At 36.6% G+C, this 24520-nt stretch overlaps 2 protein-coding genes across 2 annotated transcripts in view; one reads left to right on the top strand and one right to left on the bottom strand.

Moving 5' to 3' along the window:
- Window positions 1-12: 12 nt before the first annotated feature.
- Window positions 13-3231, bottom strand: LOC106065972 (mitochondrial import inner membrane translocase subunit TIM14-like). Its single transcript, XM_056011818.1, has 6 exons — window positions 3026-3231; window positions 2153-2204; window positions 1585-1658; window positions 1167-1243; window positions 631-701; window positions 13-358 (listed from the first exon to the last, which is right to left on the bottom strand). The coding sequence occupies exons 1-6, from the start codon at window positions 3086-3088 to the stop codon at window positions 282-284; spliced, it is 414 nt and encodes a 137-aa protein (XP_055867793.1). The 5' UTR covers window positions 3089-3231; the 3' UTR covers window positions 13-281.
- Window positions 3232-10226: 6995 nt separating this feature from the next.
- Window positions 10227-24520, top strand: part of LOC129923063 (soluble guanylate cyclase gcy-34-like) — a 35469-nt gene continuing 21175 nt past the window's right edge. The window contains exons 1-5 of the mRNA XM_056012020.1: window positions 10227-10326; window positions 13114-13262; window positions 16896-17032; window positions 19613-19773; window positions 22467-22624. Of these exons, the coding sequence (XP_055867995.1) occupies window positions 10232-10326; window positions 13114-13262; window positions 16896-17032; window positions 19613-19773; window positions 22467-22624 (700 nt within the window). The 5' untranslated portion in view covers window positions 10227-10231. The remainder of the gene's footprint in view (window positions 10327-13113; window positions 13263-16895; window positions 17033-19612; window positions 19774-22466; window positions 22625-24520) is intronic.

The raw sequence follows: 24520 nt of genomic DNA, 5'->3' as shown, positions 1-24520 counted from the left end.
AAAAAAAATGAAAATGTTTTATGTATTTTAATGCATAATCACTTATCTACTTTCATTCACACTTCAAACCTTATAAAGTCCAAAAAAAAAATCTTTACACACTAACATCCTTTAAAACCATAGAATTTTCGGCATACACAATTTCTGGATTTTGTTTTTGTAATTGTTCATCAGATGTGACTGCCAAAACAAATTCTAGAAAGACTTATCACATGTGAGGATAATGTACAAATGAGAACTTGATAAAATAATGAATATAATAAACAATAATATGCATCATTTCAACTTCCTCCAGGACGAGCTTTATCAAAATAGTCTTTAGCTTCGTTTATCTTAGCAGCCAAATATGGTGAGCCACCTGTAAATGAATAAAACATTTTAATAACTGTAGTGGGGACAGGATCTTCACACACACACAGAAAATAAAAAAAATCGTTTAAATGTATTAATTTATGCTCTTAACCTAAAACATGTCTAATAAGTATGTCTGTATATGGATTTTATTTGCTCATCTTGATAGTTTTGTAGTTGAACCATCTTTCCAGGTTTGAAACTGGGTATGCATACATTTACATACACATAAGATACATTTTTTAACAGATTAAAAATAAACTCTAGGATAGCACTGACCTCTATCAGGATGATTCAGCAACATTATTCTTTTGTGGGCTTCTTTGATTTTAATTTTATTTGCTGTTGGGCTGAAATGTGACAAAGTAGCATCAAGAAAGTTGAAATTAAGGACAATGCTTTAGATTTAATGATTGATTATGTTTGCCAAGCTTATTTTGTTCTACAGTTTTGCTTCAAGATTAGAACTAAAAGGATTTTAAAAAAACTAGTTAAAGCTGCTTCAGTTTGGTAACCAACACTAACAACGATTGACACAAACAAGGAACAATATCCTTATACAATGCAAGCAAATTATTTTGATTTTTTTTAAATTAGAGGAACCTATTCTGACTTTTTTTCCCCCCCTCCCACTTTGCCCATAGGTTGTATTTTTATTTACTGATACTCAGATTTTGGTTTGTCTGTCCCTTTTTTACTTGTCCATATCTGACTTTTACACAGGAGAGTTTTGCTTTTATATAATAAGCTTTTCATTTTTAAATAAAAAAAAACTAGTTTTCTAAAAGAGGAAAGAAAATGTTCTCCCTACTCACCTTACTCCCAAGATAAGTCCAGCTTCTCTTTTACTCATCTGAGGTTCGAAACCACCTCTGTAGTATTTACTGAAGCTCTACAAAAAAAAAAAAAAGCAACAACATAGGAAAAAAATATTTCAAAGTAAACAAAAGACAAATGTTAGAGCATAGAAACCTATTGAGAATATTTGAACTAGACCAAAACGTATGCTAGACCTGATGAACAGAAAACTCTTAGGGCTTAGAAATGGAAACTCTTTGAGAATATCTGAACTAGTCTAGACAGACCTGAACATCAAAAGACTTAACTAGAGGGGACCAAAACTCTTTGAGAATATCTGAACTAGTCTAGACAGACCTGAACATCAAAAGACTTAACTAGAGGGGACCAACCCTTTGAGAAGATTTGAAAAGACCAACTAGAAATTATACTTACACCACTTGGGAGTTCCCCAATCGTTTGGTTTAAGGTCTGTTGCGCTAGCCGCCCAGCTCTAAGGGCATAACGACCTGAAAAGAAACATTTTAAATTCTTCACTGCAAAAGGCTAGTAGAGCTTTAGGTAACAAAATCTAACACATGGGGAATAAGTAGTTATATATATTATATATATATATATGTATAGAGAAATTATAAATTACAATGTAAATGAACATTTATTCCTATTTTTACTATGTAATATTACAGGAATAAATAATGTAAGGTACACCAAGGTAAGGTGAATCTGGTGTGAATGTACATTTGTTTTTTTTTCTAGTTACAATCCTTTGTTTGGTGTAATGCACAAATGGCAAGTCAAATTTCCTAACGGACAATAAAGATTATTATTATTATTATTTACAAATAAGTTAATTACCCCCGCCCACCCACAAAAAAAAAAAAAAAACACAAAAAAACTATGGTACTGGTATTAAGATGGGAGCCAATTATTTTATACCATTTAATTTTTTTTTTTTAAAGTCAATTTCGCTATATAATAAAACAAGAAAACTGAGTAGACTTACCAGCGAAACCAATAGCTGCTATGCCAAGACCAGCAAGAATTAAACCTGTAGCCTAAATTGAAAAGGTTGAAAAAATGAAATAATATTTGTTTAAAAAGATTTTATTACATTTGAGTTAGATTCTACCTACACATCTGGTTTTATTACTGTCCACATAAAAAGGTATAATATAGACTGTGAAAATATCTGTATTTTCTTCATACCGGTATTTAAATCTTATGCATTGTACTGACTACTGAAATCTTTTTAGTTAAGACTTTACAAAATATGATAATTATAAGGTTCAACTTATCTCCCTTCAAGACATTCAATAATTAGTGAATTTACACTAGATTTGTAGATCTAAAAATTAAAAAGAAAAAAAGATGAATCTACAGTCCAGATAGATCTAGATTTAGACTCTTATAATCAATCTAGATCTAGATCTACTATAAGTATAAGGTAAGGTCTAGACTTCTAATATATATAATATAATTAAAATATAGATCTAATGGGTGAAAATGAAATTGAATTAAATTAAATATTAATTTATAATTTATTAATAAATTTAATAATTATTTGAATTATTAACAAGTCAAGTGAACTCAATTTACTCAACCAATTGACAATTCAGTTTACATTACTAATGAAGACAATAGTTGAGTCATTAATAATAATTATAATGTGTCAGAATTAGATCTAAGACTAGTGAATGTCAAGACAACAGAGTCAAAATAAATCGAATGGGCCGCCCTATCGCTGGGACAAAACTAACACAAGACAACAAGTCAAGTCAGTTACAAGTCAAGTCAATGACGACGAATGACGTCGGAATGTCGTTCAAAAAATAAATAATGAATGTACTCTTAATCTAATTCTAAGTAAGAGTCATACCATTCGAGGTTTTACTTCTCGGCCTTGCGGTTCATCATATGTATCTAATATACTGGTTGGCATTGAAAATGAGTATGTTTAATTTACATAGATCTACAAAAGAAAAGCAGGCCTTTAATCCTTTTTCTAGAACGGCATGACGAAATTACTGGAAAACTGATTTTGTTTATCTTTTTTCTTTCTTTTCCTTTTTTTTTAAGTTGATCCGATTTTTGAATAAACTTTAAGAATAAATGCATAAGAATAACTAGAAAATAAGAAACGAAATAAATACCCAAAATAAGCCAAAGGCTTTCACACTCAGTTCTTGCAATGCTGTGTATTTTTCTCTAGTTCTGGGTGTAGATCACAATAACTTAATTTAAGTGTTTCACAACACTTTGCATATTCTGATTATTTTTTTTAGGTTTGGGGGGGGGGGGGCATTTTTTTCTTCCCCCCCCGCAAAAAATTAATATGTGTGTGTGTATATATATAACTTTATTATATTCTGACCCATCATTCTTTCGGTAGACGCTTACTGCGCCCTAGAATAGGTTCTTCCTGGAGTTAGTTAGAAAATTGTAGACTCCCCGCCATTGCCAGAAAGGGGGTCTGGGGGAGCGCTAGGAGCTCCCCCAGCACGGGGCGGAGCCCCGCCGCCAAGCACTATTTCTGATATTGAAAGCCAACAAAATGCATATTCTGAGGTATCTACAGTGCATTTTGCTGCTATTAAAAAGTTGTATTTCAAAAACCTAATGTGCTATTCTTACTGACTTAGACCCTCCCGCGCCGTTCGGCGCATTTGCGGCAAGCTGTTTCCACTAAAATCTATCACTGGTAATGTCTGAAACCTCTTCCCACCTGCTTTGAGGACCACTAGCGGATCCAGAACTTTGGAGTGGGGGGGCGGGCGATTTTTTTCCAAACCCTAACACTAACGCCCAGTAAACCCTAACCCTATACATAAACGTGCGTACAGCACACACACACACACACACACACACACACACACACACACACACACACACACACACACACACACACACATACATACATACATACATACATACATATATATATATATATATATATATATATATATATATATATATATATATATATATATATATATATATATATATATATATATATATATGAATAAATAAGCAGTATTTCTCAGTATTTTCATGCATTCTTCACTGCAGAAACGCATTCTCCTGACATCTACAACTCTTTATCCATCAGTGGAGTTCGGGGCGAAGCCCCGACGCCAAAAAGCGTTTTCTTGCATTTTTCACTGCAGAAACGCCTGCTCCTGACATGTACAGCTCACTATTCATCAGTGAGTTTCGGGGCAAAGCCCCGACGCATAAAGCGTTTTCATGCATTCTTCACTGAAGAAACGCATTCTCCTGACATCTACAGCTCATTATTAATCAGTGCAGTTCGGGACGCCAAAAGCGTTTACTTGCATTCTTCACTGCAGAAACGCCTGCTCCTGACAACTACAGCTCACTATTCAACAGTGATTTTCAGGGCGAGGCCCCGACGCTAATAGCGTTTTCTTGCATTCTTCGCTGAAGAAACGCATTCTCCTTACATAAAGCTCATTATTCATCCTATTAAAAAGAACCTTTTGAATAATATTGTACTTGAAAATATTCTAATTTCAATGTATACGCCCTTAATACATTGCAAATAAAACCGATTTGTTCCTTGAAAAGATCAGATACCCCACATATTTATATTAAGGCTTTGAGGATCGCCGCCGAAAAAAAAATTCGATAAATAATATTCAATAAAATTCAAGCATAAATTGTGAGTTATAGTCCCAAATTTAACTAGAAAAATATTAGATTGAGTAAAGGTTGGAAAAAAGGCTACTCATCTCAATCGTGACTCTTATACTGAAAATTTTTGTTTGAATTCTAACTTTTCCAAAGCAAAGTCTTTCTTAAAATAATTATGATAAATTCATGTGAAATTACATAAACTCTGTCTGGAAATGGAAGGGGCGGTAGAATGAAAACGATTTATCCTCGCTCCTTTTTATAATTTCTGCTAATGATTGCATTTTGGCATTAAAGAATAAGGGTGGGGCCACTCGATACGAAAATTTAATTTATAGCATATATAAATTATATTAGTGGCTGATTTTTTTTTTTACATTTTGTAATTTCTTAACTGTAATACAAAAAGAATAAATATTGCTTTGTCTGATGAGGGAAAGAAGATGGCATGTATCGCCCCTCCCACCTTTTTCTTTTTATATTTACTAATCATAAAATTTGAGATTAGAGTGTGGTGCGACATAATATACAAATGGTTTCACATATCAATTATATAGAAATTCAACTATTTTTGTTCACAAACTATGATTCCTCCATAAAAATATGACCGCCCCCCTCCCCCTGGTAGGGGGTTTTGAACTCGAACCCCCCTGGTAGGGGGTTTTAAACTCAAAATCCCCCTGGTAGGGGTTTTAAAATAAAAAAACACCTGGTAGGGGGTTTTAAACTCAAAACCTCCTTTGCTGTGCTGGGGCAAGTGATAGTTTAGTATTAAAATCTCACCTAAAATAAACAAATCAAAGCAAAAAATCAGTCACTAAATTCCGTCCTCCCCCCCCTGCGGGGGGATTTCATTTCGGTCAACCCCCCCCCTGGCTACGCCCATGTTCAACATAATAAGAAAATGCCGGTTAGCACAAATAGATTGATCGTGTACTTCGTTTGAGAATACTGTGGTACTATTTACATAAACTCGACCAGAAATCATTTAATGGTTGATTTTTGTATCTTTGTTTCAATTTAGAGTCAAATCTAGAGCAGTTCGAAGTTCATAGGTATGTTGTTATATAATTTTTTTTTTATTTCAGAGAAGAGCTAATAAAATTAAATTTTCTGTTCTGCATTTACCGTAAATGGCCAGGCCTAAAAATTAATTACCGGTACTCCGTTTGTGGAGCACTTAATCAGGCCTAGCGGAAACCTTTTTGTTCTGCAGAAAATAGTTTGGGAAACACTGCTCTAGAATGAATGATGCATAAAAACGTCATCTTCTGAGTAAGACCTTACACTGTCCATCCAGGACAAGAAGTAAACTACCCCGACCGGGCATGAAAAAAACTTCATCGTCCTGAGTACGACCTAAACTGCCCAATTCAGGACAAGAAGTAAACTACCCCAACCGGGCATGAAAAAAACTTCATCGTCCTGAGTACGACCTAAACTGCCCAATTCAGGACAAGAAGTAAACTACCCCAACCGGGCATGAAAAAAAATTCATCGTCCTGGGTACGGCCTTAAACTGTCCCATTTATTGAAAAGAAGTAAACTGCCCAATCCTGGGCAAGAAAAAAAAGACACTTCATCGTCCTGGGTACGACCACTGCCCCATCCTGGACATCATTACCCAATAATACGTCTGAAGTTTTCCGTTATAGTAATATAAAATTCCGCTATAAAATATAGTTTTACCAAGATTTATATAGGTGCCACGATGCAGCCAAGAGGAGATGGACAAATAATTAAAAGTGATTAGAATAAGAAACTATATGTTTTATTTTTGTGAGGTCGGGAACTTTGCTGACCTATATGTTTTATTTTTGTGAGGTCCGGAACTTTGCTGACCTATATGTTTTATTTTTGTGAGGTCGGGAACTTTGCTGACCTATATGTTTTATTTTGTGAGGTCGGGAACTTTGCTGACCTATATATTTTATTTTTGTGAGGTCGGGAACTTTGCCGACCTATATGTTTTATTTTTGTGAGGTCGGGAACTTTGCTGACCTATATGTTTTATTTTTGTGAGGTCGGGAACTTTGCTGACCTATATATTTTATTTTTGTGAGGTCGGGAACTTTGCTGACCTATATGTTTTATTTTTGTGAGGTCGGGAACTTTGTTGACCTATATGTTTTATTTTTGTGAGGTCGGGAACTTTGCTGACCTATATGTTAAAAAAAAAAAGACAAGCAAAAAAAAATATTTAAAAAAAATAAAAAAAAGTTTATCCAAGGGAAAGAACACCACACTTACAACTATGTTTCTCAGTAATAATGTCCCTTATTCAAGATCTAGCCAGATTAATTAATTATCCATAATTAATTGCATAATCGGTATATTAAAAAAAAATTCATGTTTTCATATATATATATATATATATATATTATTATATATATATATATTATAAAGTTTCAATTTGATACAAAAATAGGTGTGGAAGAAATAAAATGTAAGCCAACAATTAGGGCAAAACACTACATATTTAGCTCTATTTGTGGGTGACCGGTCACTTCATCCCCGGTCACTTCATCCCCGGTCATTTCATCCCCTGGTCACTTCATCCCCCGGTCACTTCATCCCCTGATATTTTCATCATCTGATAATTTTATCTAACAAATTGTAATTTTAAAAAGCATTAAATGAGCAATATTTAATGTATTCCTTTTTTATTTAAATGACAGAGAGAGAGAGAAAGATATATATATATAGAGAGAGAGAGAATCACACCCTAAATATACATGCAAGATTATTTCCAATAAGCACTCAATTAATTTTAAGGCTATAGGAACCTCATCATGACGGGTATGTTCACATAACTAGAGGCCCACCAGTTTCGCTATCTAAAGTGAATGTCAATAAACAAAATACATACTTACATATACATGCAGAAATGAAATATCGATAGAAATAAACTCCTATAACACAATTTGTAACTTTAATGTTTATAAGGAAGTCCGCCTTTATTAGAAAAAAATAAAACCTTATTACAAGGCTAAAAATGACTCGCCCATTTTCAAGAAAGAGCGATTGAAAAATTAAATAAAGTGAAACATGGTCGTACTTTCACCACAGCTTGGCCTTTGATGATAAGTTGTCAGCGGCACGGTCATAATTATTGTAATCGCACTTCTATCTCTCAAAAGATTTCCACTACTTGCACCACACATTGGCCTTTGATGATAAGTTATCAGCGGCACGGTCATAATTATTCTAATCGCACTTCTATCTCTCAAAAGATTTCCACTACTTGCACCACACATTGGCCTTTGATGATAAGTTATCAGCGGCACGGTCATAATTATTCTAATCGCACTTCTATCTCTCAAAAGATTTCCACTACTTGCACTACACCTTGGCCTTTAATCATTACGCTATAGATAAGTACACATCCAGATTTACCATATAATATTAGATTTCTCATTAAGAATACAAAGTGGAAGAGGAAACACTATAAACGCATTAGTAATATGTCATAAAATGTAAAAAAGAAAGCATTCTACATAATCATATTTATATATAAAATATTTAATTGTGGATGAAATGACCGGGGGATGAAGTGACCGGGGGATGAAGTGACCAGGGGATGAAATGACCAGGGGATGAAATGACCGGGGATGAAGTGACCGGGGATGAAGTGACCGGGAACCCTATTTGTGAATACCGAAGGATTAATTTCCCTTGTTAGTTTCAAACAAAATAATTAACTACCAGTAATTAAGTGAATAAATGACTTTCTTAAAAAATTGATTTACGTATTGTCTACACCAATGAATAGTTTTGTAAAGTATCAACTTGATCCGAGAATTGGTGTGTGTGTGTGTGGAAAGGGGGGGGGGAGAGAAATAACGAGTTCAAACTTTTTACCAGACAGACAGATAGACAGACAGAGTGACCTGATTTAAGCTTTGTAAAAAATGTTTGATTAAAAAACAAATGGTGAAATGTGGTCGAAATCAAGAAGACTCTCCCCGCCACGTCTTATGTGCAATGACACGCAATGTGCTAACTAAAAAAAAATTGGGTTTAGTCACGTCACTGGTCGTAGGCCTGATCTTAACAATTATAATTTTATTTTCATTCCGTGTCTGGATGGGATACGTTTTGATGACCCAGTGCCTGGAAGTAGTTTTTTCATAAAGAGAAATTATAAGCTTTATGCGAGTATGTAAGTTCTATTAATATTTAATGTATGTTACGGTTTAATAAAAGAAAAACTGTTATATTAATTGTTTAACTATATAATGTATAGATGTATCTTAATAATGTGGCAGATATATTTCATACTTAGTTTTAAGTATTATTGGCATTTACTATAAGATAATTTATCTTGAATCCATTTATAATGGCTGAGCGATAAAATGCTTGGCTTCCAAACCGAGGTCCGGGTTCGAATCCTGGTGAAGACTGGGATTTTTAATTTCGGGATCTTTGAGCGCCTGTGAGTCAGCCCATCTCTAATGGGTACCTGACAGTAGTTGGGGAAAGTAAAGACGGTTATTCGTTGTACTATAGCTACATGACACCCTCGTTAACCGTGGGCCACAGACACAGATGATTTTTATATCATCTGACCTAAAATGTTTTGTTTGTAAAATGTTTTACTTATTTCGGATGTTCCTTCAGAGTTGAAGATAATTACTTCCTAGTCCAAACCTCCCGCAGGACGACGGATGGGAGCGGGCAGGGTTTGAACCCGGGACCATCGATGAGTCCGAACGACAGTCCAGCGTGCAAACCGCACGACCAGGCAGCCATCCTATAGATTACAAGGTCAGAAAGGAGAACAGTATTTATTGTATAAATAAAATAGTATTGATTTCTATGGCCAATAGCATTCAATTGTGTAGTGCAAACCGGGATTTTGTTTCCAATATGGTTTGCACCTCTGTCTGTTTCTCTCTCTCTCTATCACCTCCTCCCCCCCCCCTCATGTGTACCGCTGCGTCCCTTTCCCTTTAACATCTCTTGCTCTTTCTGTCTTTCTCTATCTCTTTTTTAACTGTCTTTCTCTCTCTCTCTCTCTTTAATTCTCTCCCTGTTATCTTCCTTTTTGTCTCTCAGAATTTCCATCTTCTCTCTCATTCATTACGTCTTTCTTTCTCTCTCATTCATTCGCTTTTCTCTCTCTCTCATTCATTCCGTCTTTCTCTCTCTCTCTCTCATTCATTCCGTCTTTCTCTCTCTCTCATTCATTCTGTCTTTCTTTCTCTCTCTCTAATTCATTTTGGCTTTCTTTCTCTTTATGCCTCTTTTCTCATTCATTCCGTCTTTCTTTCTCTTCATGCCATTTCTCTTTTTCTCTCCGCCTTTCTTTTCTCTCTTTCATTCATTCCTTCTTTCTCTCATTCGTTCTGTCTGCCGCTCTTTCTCTTCTTACTTTTAAATTTCGTATTTCTTCTTTTTATTTAAAAAAACAACAAAAGAGAATCAGACAATGCCATCCGGGTCGCTGACGTCATCCTCCAGGGTTTCTTTACTCCAGCATCTAGGTCTCGACATCTACAACAATAAATGTAGCTTCGGTACAAGGTGAGCACATCTAAAGTCTACAAGCCGACCGCTCTTTTAGAGCAGACAGCAGATTTTAAACGACCAGATCTACAGTGTAGCGATAAGAAAAATCCGAAATTAAAATTGACACTGCAGTACTGTTATAAATTCAACAGTTCAAACCATTTATACAAATAAAAAGATAACAAAATATGACCATTACAATTAATATAAAGTTTATACTAAATCCACCTAGGGATGATCTACGCCCCCCCTTCCCCCACCTCCATCAACTCTCCGCCAATAAAAAAACTAAAGCAATCTTATATTTACTATATCAGCATAGCAATGAGGGAATTTTGAGATTTAACCCTTTCACTACAAATAAAAAAAACAACAACAAAAACAAGCAGAATATAAAAAAAAAAATCCTTTTTTTAAAAAAAAAAACAACGGGGAAGAAATCTGCCATGAAAACTATATCTACCAATAATAGTCTGCAAGTTATTGATATCAAACAAAATAATTAATTACCAATAATTAATTGACTAATTGAGTATTTTTGTTTATTAATTAATGTTTTGTTCATTAGAATAAATAATTGCTTAAAGTATCAACTTGATCATTGATTGCTTGAGGCAGATATAGCGTTAACAATTATTTAAGAGTTTAAACCAAACAAATTAAGCCGTATCTTTGAATACTGAAGTATTAGTTTCCATTGTTGCTATTAAACAAAATAATTAATTACCAGGAATTAATTGTCAAATTTGTTACTTTTTTTTTTTACTGATTCATGTCTTGTCTATGTCAGTAAATAATTTTGCGAAGTTTCAGCTTGATCCGAGAATGGGTGTGGGAGAAATAACCTGTACACACTTTTTACCAGACAGACAGACAGACGAGTTGATTTAAGCTTTGTAAAAATTTACCTTACCTAAGAATTCATGGAATCTAATCTTTTAATTAAGTCAATCTTTGAGAATGCATACCACACTATGGCCTCCTTCAGTCGCGAGCGACTATGGATCATCTCAAGGAAACGATGTCACCCACACATCAGATCCCCCCTCTCCACGCAGCTGATGTATCCAAAAGAATGGCAGTGCCGATACAGTTTAGGGTCAGCGGCATCGCAAGTTCTGCCAGAGTGTAGCACTGGGTGCTGCAAACTGCCTTAGGGTCGCCAGCTCCTTTTTCCTCCGGGTTGACTCCCGAAGCCTTTCCCTTGATTGGGTATAGCTGCAAGGCAACAGAGGTTTGAATTAAGTTTTCTTTCTCCTAGGTGGGTAGCAAGCCATGGCTAACGAGCCCCTCCTGCCCGAAGCTTACTGGTTAAGGCGACAGTTACTCGCCTTTGCCCCTTCTCCTGTTCATGAGAGCAGTTCGCCGGACTCAATATCTGAGCCACACGTGAAGGCCAGGAGTTGAACTGGTTGTCAGAGGCTATTTGAGATTTGAGACGCATTAGGAAGCATTTTACAGCTTTAATCAAAATAGCCTAAACTAATGTCAGTTAAAGTTTAACTCTGTCCAAACTAAAACAATGAAACACATGGATCTGTTTATCTACCTGTCACTGGGCTTCATTAATAAGTTCACCAATTTGCAGATTTTATTTTTGACCTGTAATTTTTATTTTTTGTTTGATATGAATAGCTGAATTCTTGCGAAGGGGAGACTACAATGTATTTCGTTTCCCTTTAATGAATCTAGACCCTGACAGTGCCAGAGAAATAGAAACTCATTTTTTTCATAATTAATCATCGAACAAACAAAGGAAAATCCCTCTCAACCCAGAAGAAATGGTGAGAATAAAAGAGTAGAATAAATGAGAATTGGACCAGCTCACGTCCCAATTACAAGAAAAAGGACGCCTATTATAAGCTATGACCAATGCATAATTTTTCGACTAAAATCCAGACAATAAAGAATAAGACAACATATTTTCAGCAGCTAAAAGTCAGGACTAGCGAAACCTGCCCATTTGGAGCATCACCAGAGAATGCTGAACATGTCCTTCAAAGCTGCATACTATATCAAGAGGCCCGAACAAGACTCTGGCCTCAAAACCCTCCTATAGAAGAAAAACTATACGGAGAACTGTCTGATCTGGAAACTACTACGCGGTTCATCTACGATATAAGATTACTGATCTGAACCCTCCGACATGTAGAACGAAGAAGAAGAAGAATTAATAATAAAAATAATAATGACAATAATAATCACATCACCAAAAATTCCTCATAGGAGACTGAATTATGTTCCGCTCTAACGAAGATCAACATTGGCAGTGCCAGAGAATATATATTAGTTCATTTCTAAAATTAGAATACTAGTTCCAATATTATTTATGTATCTCTATTAACAGATATAATAAAAGCTAAATGAGAATTTAACCATAATGCAGAACCGAAAGAGGCAAATTAATAATATATTTATTTTACACTTGTCACGGGTGAATGTGTGTATGTATTACTAAGTATGTATAATCTATTTTTACAAAGGAGCGAATCACCGGAAGTGAGTTAGTTGTCAAAAGTAGAGAGTGCAGTGTGTGATATGCCGGAAAAGTTCATTAAAGTTTATATGTTTTTATCTAGTTTTTGAGTTGTTTTATTCGTTGATTACAGCGGAACCTCGGGACACCTAGACGCATCGAGAATGTAGTTGTCGGAGACTTATAAATAAATATATATTAGGAAAGCTGTAACAACACTTATAGTCAACAAGATTGGCCTGCTAAATGGAGATCTCACTGTTATTGTCTTTATTGTAGATTTGGTCAAAATAAATGAGATCTCACTGTTATTGTCTTCTCTGTAGATTTGGTCAAACTTTGCTGCTGGTTCTTCTGCTTGTGGCTGGGTTTTTGCCTGCGTCAATTCTCATCAGCGAGAAGACGTCCGAGATGTTGAGACTGTCCCAGCTGTATGAGGATAACGTCTACATCACAGGGATGATGTCGGAGATAGGTGCAACGATGTTGTGATGTTTGTTTTTGTATTAACGTGATAACATCATCATCATCATGATGTCGGAGATAGGTGCAACGATGTGACGATGTTTGTTTTTGTATTAACGTGATAACATCATCATCATCATGATGTCGGAGATAGGTGCAACGATGTTGTGATGTTTGTTTTTGTATCAACGTGATAACATCATCATCATCATCATGTCGGAGATAGGTGCTATGATGTCACGATGCTGTGATGTTTTTTTTGTATTAACGTGATAACATCATCATCATCATGATGTCGGAGATAGGTGCAACGATGTTGTGATGTTTGTTTTTGTATTAACGTGATAACATCATCATCATCATCTGTCTCTTGGGGTGTTGTGACGGTTCATGTACCCAAATCCCTCCACTTTTCCTGGTCAGCAGTTGTTCTTAGTTCTTAACAGGATATCAAGAGAAAGGTCTGTCCATTTTTTGGCGTTGTCCAGCCAGCTTTTCTTTTGGACGACCTTTCTTTTTTTCGTGTTTTTCTATATGACCACACCGGGAGGGGGGCGTCGATGAACAAAAGTGGTTGGAGTGGCACATTTAGATATGTCCCCCCCCCCACCCCCCACACACAATATGCAGTGGTGTCGATGCCTTTTCTGTTTTCAAGTAGCTTTGATTATCAAAGGGTTATATGAGATAGGTAAAATAGCTTTGTTCACTATGTGCTGAGCCCCCCTACAAGAATATTTAAAAAAAAAACAATCATTATTTAAAAAAAAAACCCAGTAATCTACGCCACTAGTAGTATGCTGTCCCTAACCACGTGAGTGTAATTAAAAGAAATAAATATCCAATCCAAGTTTACATGTAGGTCACGTGATTAAAGTCTTGAAGGGACGTAATGGACCTCATTCACCAATCGTAAACAAACAACATTTAGCCACGTGATTCTCTTCTTCTCTTCTATACAAATTACAATCTAATTTTAGTACACAATGGCCATCACGTGACAGTTTTTCCCCCCGTTGTTTTATCAATATTATCACGTGACCAGATGTTGTTTGTTTACGATTGGCGAATGAGGTCCATTAATCTGTTGCAGTGGCACAATGGCCTTGACATTTTCACACATGTGCATCACCTAACAAGATAATATTCAAATTTCTTCAAAGAAATTATTCTCCAACAGCTTAGTAACAATAATACAATAATAAGTGGGGTCAAACAAAGTTCACGCTGCAAGCAAAGGAGAGATGTATCGTATGGGTGATCTCCCTAAAAGTATTTTTGTTTTTGGTGTGGATGCGCGGTGGTTGAGTGGTTAAGCGCTTGGCTTTCAAACCGGGGATCTTGGGTTTGGATCCTGGTCAAGACTGAGATTTTTTTATTTTGGGATCCTTCGGCGCCTCTGAGTCTATTTCTTTTTTTAAAAATTGATTCATGTCTTGTCTATGCCAATAAATAATTGTGCTAAGCTTTTACTTGATCCGAGAATGGGTTTGAGAGAAATAACATATACACATTTTTTACCAGACAGATAGACAGAGTTGATACAAGCGTTGTAATAACAGGTCTTTCCTTGGCGCCACTAAAATACCTGTGAGGCTGAGCGATAAAGCGCTCCCTTCTGAACCGGAATTCCCGGGTTCGAATCCTGGTGAAGAATGCGATTTTTAATTTCGGGATTTTTGGGCGCCTCTGAGTCCATCCAGGAAAAGTTAAGTCGGTTGGTCGTTGTGCTGGCCACAAGACACCCTCGTTAACCGTAGGCCACAGAAACAGATAACCTTTACATCATCCGCCCTACAGACCACAAGGTCTCAATGGGGAACGTGACTTTTTTTCTTTACCAAAAATAACTCAACATGAACGAGACAGACAAACAACACAAATACAATATTAGATCTTACAGTGGAGCTACTCTTTAAAAAAAAAGTCACAGCAGGTAAAAGTTTGAAGACAAGGCTGATATAATCAATTAAGTTGATTGTTTGTAGTATCGACTTTGCATTGCAGACATCTTTCGGCTTACCAATCAGAGTCTATTGATTACAGCAAAATGGCGCAAGTCTGAGACAAATGAGGACTTAATGATCGGCTCAGTCTTGTAAACACTGACCATCTCGTTCAAAACACGAAGTAACTACAAAGTAGATGAGAATAGCAGACGATACGAGTAGTAGCACTGCACTGCTTGACATTCTGTTGTTAGCGTAAGGAAACTAGAACTGATGTAAATTAGAACCGTGAGATTTATAACAAGTGAATTTTCACATTTCATTAGAGAAAAACCATTGGTAACGTGGTGGATGAGCGGGGAAGCATTTGGCTTTCAAACTGAGGGATTTTGGGCTCGAAACTGGGCTTTTTAAAATTTTGGGATTTTTTTAGGAAGCCTATGAGTTCACTCAACTCTAATGGGTACCTGATAATTAGTTGGGGAAAGTTAATGCGTTTGGTCGTTGTGCTGGCCAAATGACACCCTTGTTAACAGTTGGACATAGAAATGGGTTATTGGATTCTGTATGCCGATTGTAAGAGATTCAGGCTATATTTTAACAAAGCTAAAATCAACTCTGTCCGTCTGGTAAAAAGTGTGTACACGTTATTTCTCCTGAATCAGATGTCCTTTATGGTTCGAGATGACAGCATCCCTTTTATGAACCATGTGACCGGGAAAAGGCTTTTATCCCGTGGCCAGGATGAGAAATTGGCTCTTCACCATTTCCTCTGTCAGGAGTCTCCCAGCAACTGGGTGATCATGTAATCACACCCGGCTTGTCATGTTGCACGGTCCTCCAAGCCTCGACATGAGTTCCTCCTTCATGTGGGGCCGGAGGCCCAAGCCCCACGTGGGGGCCCTCCTTATGCCTTTACTGTCCCATCGCACCCGTGGGGAACGGGGGGATGGGAATTTTGGACTGGTCAGCAAGCCTTTTTCACATCCCCACCACGTGCAAGTACACTCGCTAGAGCATACAGTGGTAGCTCACTGGGAGCCATGTTTGCTCTCGTTCTTGGCCTATCCACTTCCGGAGCGGACGTTTCCACGGAGGTGCCACGATGAGGCGACGGAAGCTGGTAATCCTCCGCGTTATTTCTCCTACACCCAGTCAAGCTACAAGCCAACTAAATATGTTCATGTGTGATGTTGGCGACCATTGACTTATAGGCCTTATATAGCATCAAACTGACGGTCGGTAAATAACTAAACCGCAGTAGGTGTGTTATATTTTAACTTATAAAACGTCAATAGAAATTTTATAACAATATTACAATATACAACATGAGATGAAATGAAATAAACAAGCTGATATTTAAACAAATCTAACTCACAATGAAAACACGTCTTTACACTCTGACATCCTGGAGTCTTCTCTCGATCTTAAACATAGATTACGACAGTGCCACTTACTTGCATCATTCTACAAAACTAACAATGAAAGGTCCCTCTCTTCACCATCTAGAAATTAATGCTCCTTTATTTCATTATCACCTTGGAAACACACACGCACGCTCCATAGAAACATGTTTAACATTTTCTATTAGCTCCATTCAATAAATGATAAATGCACTTTCTGATCATTTGCTATTGTACAAATGATTCCAGTATGATTATAATTGTGACTTTTATTCAAAATTACACTACCAGGAGATTTGATCCACGAGCTTCAGCTAGAGAGAGGGAAAACAACCATATACCTGACGTCAGGGGATAACAAGAGGGACGGGCCGTTTCGAAACGTCATCAACCAGGTGTGTGACGATTGTCCAACCATCTCAGAGCAGGTCTGTACAGGGACCACACGCATTCAGTGATTGTGTCTGTGAGCGGGTGCTGTAGTGTAGCTATTTAGTTCAGCGACGCACCACAGAGGACCGACTTTTGAACGAGACAGTGATAGTGCTAAATAAAAAATAGTGTTACCTTTACTTTTACCTATCCCTTAGTCTGTTGGACCGTTGGGGCACCAGGCAACATTTGTCGACCGTCTTTCTCCATTCCTCCCTTTTTTTTTGCCTTGTTTAGAACCTCTCTCAATGACAGGCCTGTCCATTCTTTAATGTTGTCCATAGTTTAGATATTTTAATTATTAGAAAGCTGGCTTAGAGTTTTTGACGGAGACAACATCGTTTAGCGACAGAGACTTGACTGTGGTCCATTCTGTAGTTATAAATCCGTTAATTGTTGAACTCCGTGGACTTAGTCATTCACTTATGTGACTTAGTCATTCACTTATGTGACTTCGTCATTCACTTATGTGACTTCGTCATTCACATATGTGACTTAGTCATTCATTTTAGAAGCAAAGCTTATACAAGGGGAAGAACCACTAAAATCAGGGCCATATTTCTTAAGACTGCAAAAATAAGTTCCCTTGATCTATGTAAAAAAAAAAAACAAAATTGATGACCACTAATTGATTAATAAATTGGTTAAATTTTTTTTATTCATTCATGTATGGTCATCGACTGTGAATAATTATGCAACATTTTAAATTGATCCGAGAATGAGAAATGGGGGAAAAAAGGAATACAAAACGTAATAAGGGGAATAACTTTATAAAGTAACATCTCTCTCAAAAGGTAGCATTTAGTCCACTTATTTGATACCAGACAAGGCAATCATTTACCAATGATTAATTTACTAATTGGTTAATCTTTCATTCTTGATTCTATTTTTGTCAGGTACAATAGATAATTGTGTTCAGTTTCAACTTGAGCCGAGAATGGATGTGGGAGAAATAACGTGTAAATATTTGACCAGCAAGTGAAAGCTTTGTAAAAAAAATAAATTCCTACTTTGGGTTAAAATAATATGGTTAAAAAATTTTTTTTTTGTCATTGAAAACGAAAAAAAATGTCATTTTAGCTTGAAATAAATGTCTGAATTATTTCTTTTGAGTTTTCGACCAACTTGCTTGGACTAGGAAGAAAGTGTGACAGTGTAAAAAAAAAAAAAAGCAGGAATTAAAATAAATCTAGATCTGGGAGCTCTGTCTTCACTTTAACTTAGGTGACCAGACGTCCCGACCTAGGCGGGACAGTACTGCCTTGGACCGCTCGTCACGCTTTTTATAAAATGTCCTGGCGGGACGGCAGATGTCCGGTTTTCTTAAAAAGAGTCAATCAATGTCACGCTTTTATTTCAAAATTTGATTTTACGCATCGCCTTTTGATTAATAGCTTCATAACTACAATCTTTCGGTTTTTCCTTATGGATCCTTTGTGGGATCCTGTGATTAGTGTTCCTGCGTCCTCACTAACTGACGTCAGCACGTATTAGATCGACTGTTGGCGTTTTGTTTTCTCTGAATTTTCTTGAAAGCCTTGTGACAAACTGTACAAAGAGATTCATGCGCCAATGAAGTAGGCCCAAAAGTCTCAAAGCAACAGCTTCGCTAAAGGATGAAAGTACCGGACTATAATCGCCACAACTCGGAGGGAGATACAATGTTACCAACTTAAATATAAATACAGTTTTTCTTCATTTTTAAGAGACCCTACTGTAATGACGTATAGATTATTGAAAACATAATTGCTTGGCAACTGTCAGAACATAGAAACTAATTACTGTAATGATAAACTGACGCCCAGGGGTGTTTCTATGAACGTAATTTAAGTTTATTTACTTGAAATTAAAATATAAGAAATTCAAATGTACTCTATAAAATAGCAATAGGAAGTAGATCGAACGGCTACAATTTATTAAAAACAAAGTCTACTTGAATAAAGAAGAGAAGAAATCAAAGAGCCTATATACTTAACATCCAAAAACTTTATCATTAGCGATGTAGTAGCTCAATGATCTTCTGGAAGTCTGAGGCTGCACATGTCTCAACGCATCAACTTCTTCTCTTGTTACTATCTCTAGCTCCTCACGTCTTGACTCATACCAACTCTCTCTTCTTGACATAGTTAATAGTTATAGTACTAGACTCATAGTTAACAGGGCCGACCTTAACTATTGCGGGGCCCTATGCGAAACGGATGGCGCAAGGGCCCAGTCTTGGTAAGGATAAATTGTCAAAATTAAGATTTTGTATTAGAAAATACATTCGTCATAGCAATAAATTTTGTATTAAATGAAAGCTGACAAAGCCGTTTTTTTTTTATCGCGCGTAGGATCTGCACCCCAAAGTTGACAATTTTGTTTATTTTCAGGAGATTTTAATAATTTTAGATTTCAATGAATTTTTCGTATATTTTGCAATTACAGGAGATTTACATATTAAGCCCCATAATCGAAATGTGTCCCACTTTCGTTCCACAAATATCTGGTCACCTTAACTTTAACCTTCAGTATAATCAAGGGTGCGTTGACCTAGCTTGTTCTCTATTTTTTCTGTCTTTTCCTTCTATGTACAGAGAGCATTGGTTGATTTGGCAACAAGCAAACTTTCTGAATGGCCCCAGAGCGTGGCTGAACAACTAGGACAGCTGGAGGCATATAGGAGTTCTGTGGACGCCTTCAGAAAGCAAGTGGATAACAATAGCGTCACTTACTTGGACAATCTAGCATTTTACAGGTACGAAAACCTAAGCTTGGAACTTGGAAATTATCTAAAGAAACAATAAAGAAACAGTAAAGTTCCCCTTTCAGACCTTGTGATCTATAGGGCAGATGATGCTAAGTCCATGTTTCTTTGGACGACGGTTAACGAGCAGTGTGTCATGTTGCCAGCACAACGACCAACCCCATTTACATTCCCCAACTTAAGTCAGGCACCCATTAGAGTTGTGTGGACTAAAGGGCGCTCTAAATATCCCGAAATTCAAACTCACAGTCTTCACCGAGTTTTGAACCCAGGACCCTAGATTTGGTAGCCAAGCGCTTAACCACTCGGCCACCTCGCTCCCCTAAAGTAACAATATACCCTGTTGTTATATCGTCCGAGGGAATAGTGACAACTGACTTCGAAGACACATTCGAAGCACTGAGAATCCCTAAGAAGATCCTAAGAAGATCATAAAAAGATCCTAAAAGATCCTAAGAAGATCCCAAGAAGATCCTAAGGAGATCCTAAGAAGATCCTAAGAAGATCCCAAGAAGATCCTAAGAAGATCCCAAGAAGATCCTAAGAAGATCCCAAGAAGATCCTCTTTACCTGACAGAAGTCGGTATTGCTGCAGAAAATTTCCCACGTCGTCACTGTTGAGAGAATACAATGAAGTTTGTTTCCCTTTAAGGAAGCTCGACCCTGGCCGTGCCAGAGAATGAAAATTCAAGTATTTCTACAATAACAATAATGTAATGACTTAAGTGAGGCAATTCAACGAGACATAGACGTTTATTTACACGGAGACATGACAAACTCAAAAGGCATCTGTCTTGAGTACAGCATCTCCATATTGGCTCTCAACTTGGGCGGAAATCGTTTGTCTCCTAATGTCAACATCCTTTTCTAGTCTGGTTACTAAAGGTGCGCATCTCTGCACTAGCCTGGATGGCGGTGCGCATGGCAGAGTCATAACAATAATAATAATCTACATTATCATGGAGGAATTTTGTCTTACAATTGTGTATTACGTATAAGAATATATATATATAACAAAACAGGGGAGGGAGATGGGTGGGAGTCGAGAGAGTGGAAGCAATAACGACCAAGGTCAAGGATAATACATTCCCTAATAGCATGTCAGCTTTGCTTTCTGCAAGAGCAATTATAACCCAGTATAGATTTTGTAAACATGTTTTGTAGGGACGCCAAGTTAATTATCGTCATTTACATGTTGTTAATTGTTCATTGTTTGTCCGTTTAATAAAAAAAAATGCCGCATCACAATAATTACTCCTCAAGGCTTTGAATTCCAAACGTTTTAATATACTAGTAATTAGCTGATACCCGTGTTTCGCAACGTTGCATTTTTTTTAAAACATAATTTTTCTTAGTTTCAATGGAACGCCTCGTATTTCAACGCTTCTTTCCCCACCCCTACATGCTATTTTTTTTTATTACCTACTGGAACGTCCCCTCTACACCAAATAATATATTTTCACCCTTGATTTCTAGAAGTCCTTTAAACACATTTAATAGACATCCCCCCCAATTCACTCTGACACCCTCTAAACCACTTGGCAAGGTAACCACTAAAGTACGTAAATTATCATTCAATGTTTATTAGCCTGGCAAAATGAATTCTTGTCCGATTGACTGTAAAACATAACAAATCGAAACTCAATACAATTCTGAAAGATTAGATTTTCAAGCTAAATTTGAAACAGTGATTTTCTGTTTGCTAGCGTTTCGTGCTTTAAGATCCGGGCTGTATCCTTTAAGCCATAAAATAATAGCAACATAGATAAAGTTCCCCTTTCAGACCTTGCGATCTAAAGGGCAAATAATGTTAAGGTCATCTGGTTTTTTTTTTGGTCAACGGTTAACGAGCAGGGTGGCATGTGGCCAGCACAACAACCAACCGCTTTTCTTTCCCAGCTAAAGTCAGGTACCCATTAGAGTTGGGTGTACTCAGGGACGCACTGAAAATCCCGAAATTCAAAATCCCAGGCTTCGTCGAGATTCGGACCCAGGACCTCAGGTTTGCAGCAAAACTACTGAACCACCGCGCACACAGATAAAAGAGAGAAAGCGATACGTAGAAATGTGGAGGCAGTATTAGCAAACTTTAAAAAAACGTAAAAAAAAATCAATAGCAAAAGATGGGGAGAGATTCTGAAATAAATAGACCATATTAACGATTTCAAGGAGGCCATATTAAAAGATCCGGGGACTCCGAGTTCGAATCCTAGTGAAGACAGGGGATTTTTAATTTCGTGATCTCTGGACGCCCCTGAGTCCACCCTCACCCAGCTCTAATGGGTACCTGACATCAGTTGGGGAAAAGTAAAGGCGGTTGGTTGTTGTGCTGGCCACATGACACCTTCGTTAACCTTAGGCCACAGAGACAGATGACCTTTACATCATCTGCCCTAAAGATCGCAAGGTCTGAAAGGGGAGCTTAACATATTGAAAGATCACTTTTAACAACTAAATAATTAGTTACAACCCCAAAGAGCTTGGAAATATGATTTTACGTAATTAAAGTGCATTAAAATGTGTAGTTGTTTTTAAATTTATTATCAACAGTTCCTGTATTCTGTTTACGGGGATACACCCAAAAGCTAGCTATAACTTTAGATGGAAATCTCCAATACAAACATCACATTTTTTCCCCGGTTAAATTATTATTATTTTGGTTTTTAAACATAACGTTTCACCAGCCAAATCAATACAGTCCTGATACAATGGATGCAGAGTGTCATCTATAACTACTCCCCTGGCGATAGATGGCTGGACCTCAATGCTTATCATTTGGTGACCTTGGCAGCAGAGCTCTTTGGTTTAGAAAGAGCACGCGGATCCGTCTTCTGGAATAAAGGTAATGACTTATTATAGGGTGACGTCATTTCTGTACGCGTGATTCGATCGCTTTTAACCTTAACCTTAACCCGGACGAGAGCACAGACCTAAAAAAAAAATTTGGTTGAAACTTTGAGAAACAGTTACAACAATAGGCCTACCTTCGCTAAGCTGGGCCGGCCTTAGGCATGGGCAAACTAGGCAGCCGCTTAGGGCCTCCGATTGGTGGGGGATCGCACAGAACTCGAAGAATAATTTGTAGGAAAACAAAAAGCTAAACATAGATCAAATCTCAAATATAGCAGAACCATAGACTTATATATACTATATCTAGACTATGTAACAGGTATCTTTGACACTATAAAAGTGTTGTGAAAATTTTTTTTTTTTTTTAAGTTGAAACAAAGCCGTGGTTTGTAAAGTAGCTATAAGAAGTGATGTTTTTTTTTTTTGTTTTTTTCAACCCTAATCTATGTAACTTAAAATTTAATTTTTAGATCTAGATCTAGTAATTGAACATAAAAAATAAGAGTACTCTCGTCGCATAATTATTATTTTGCAATTTTTAGATACTTAATCTAGAAAGATCCAGGTAATCAATATATTTAAATGTGCATAAGATGATTAAAATCAACAGACATGAATTATTTCGATCTAGGATTTTTGAAACATTATCTTAATGGAAACTAACAGGAAATGGCTTTGTTTCATATATTTGAGTGAATATATAGTTCTGTGATTAATAGCCCATTCTAAAGAAAATCCTAGAAATGATTTTGCATTATTTCTAAACTTTGAAAACTAAAGATTATTACTTTTCTAAGACAGACAAGATTTCATTAGAGCTTGAAAAAGAGTTACGTACATAAATAAATAAAAAATAAATAAATAAATATATATAAATATATATAAATATATATAAATATATATAAATATATATATATCATATATATAGGTCTGTGAATCGATCAAGGATAAGAATCTGTTTCCGGTTTCCAGTCTAGATATAATATATAAGTCTATAAGCAGAACTTTATGGCTCTATGTTTACTAACCTAGCTCTAAGTCTCTACTCTGTTTCAAGGTTTATTCGCGAATGTTTAGATCTACTTGCTAGACTGCGTATGTTATAAGACCATTGTTTCTACCTTTTGGCGACATTAGTGCTATCGACGCTAAATGAATTTAACTTAGGCCTATTAGTTGATTGAGATATAGAGATACAGGAAGGTTTTTAATTCATTGCGTATTTTTTGGTCTTCATTTTTTGTTTTTCTATTTCACTTGGGGCCAGTGGCGTAGCATTCATGGCTCGAATGAACCCGGGCCCACGACTATTAGGAGCCCACAGTCTGTGGTGTAACAACCATGGCGCGAAGGGGCTCACTGCGCTTGAGCCCATGGCTCATGACCAGTTGGGGCCCACATGAACACTTGGGATGACACCAAAGTGTACTTTTGTGACAATCGATTTTAAAATGGTCGTTTGATTCTGTTAAGAAGTTGTACAAACATTGACTTTTAAAATTTGTAGAGAGTCAAAACTGAATCAAACCTATTGACATTATTACTTCCAAAAAAAAAAGTACGATCCTTTCACTGGCATTGTAATGTCTTTTGATAAATATACCAATACATTCAGATTACTCAATTTTGTCACACACTCAATTTGTCTTTTTGTGGGGAGGGGGCCCACCGAGATAGTCTAGAACCCGGGCCCATTTTTGCCTTGCTACGCCACTTCTTGGTGCCACCCTTTTCACTTCACCTAGGGCCTCCAATTGGCTAAGGCCGGCCCAGGCCCAAACCTTCTAGTCCACCCCTGATTTTGTATAATAGATGTATTCATAGCTACTTTAAAACACCACCAGAATATTACCTCAGCAAAACTCTCTTAATATCCTATCAATCCAAT

The sequence above is a fragment of the Biomphalaria glabrata genome, chromosome 15 (assembly GCF_947242115.1).
Source record: "Biomphalaria glabrata chromosome 15, xgBioGlab47.1, whole genome shotgun sequence".
Taxonomy (NCBI): Eukaryota; Metazoa; Mollusca; class Gastropoda; family Planorbidae; genus Biomphalaria; species Biomphalaria glabrata.
This window is presented reverse-complemented; position numbering and strand designations above follow the sequence as displayed.

Excerpts from the sequence above, each read along its gene's own strand:
- LOC106065972 (XM_056011818.1), bottom strand. The coding sequence starts at position 3,088 with ATGCCAACCAGTATATTAGATACATATGATGAACCGCAAGGCCGAGAA. Across the intron at positions 1,244-1,584 it reads TTGGGGAACTCCCAAGTGGT|AGCTTCAGTAAATACTACAG; the intron begins GTAAGTATAATT and ends TTTTTTTTGTAG. Across the intron at positions 359-630 it reads GCTGAATCATCCTGATAGAG|GTGGCTCACCATATTTGGCT; the intron begins GTCAGTGCTATC and ends ATTCATTTACAG.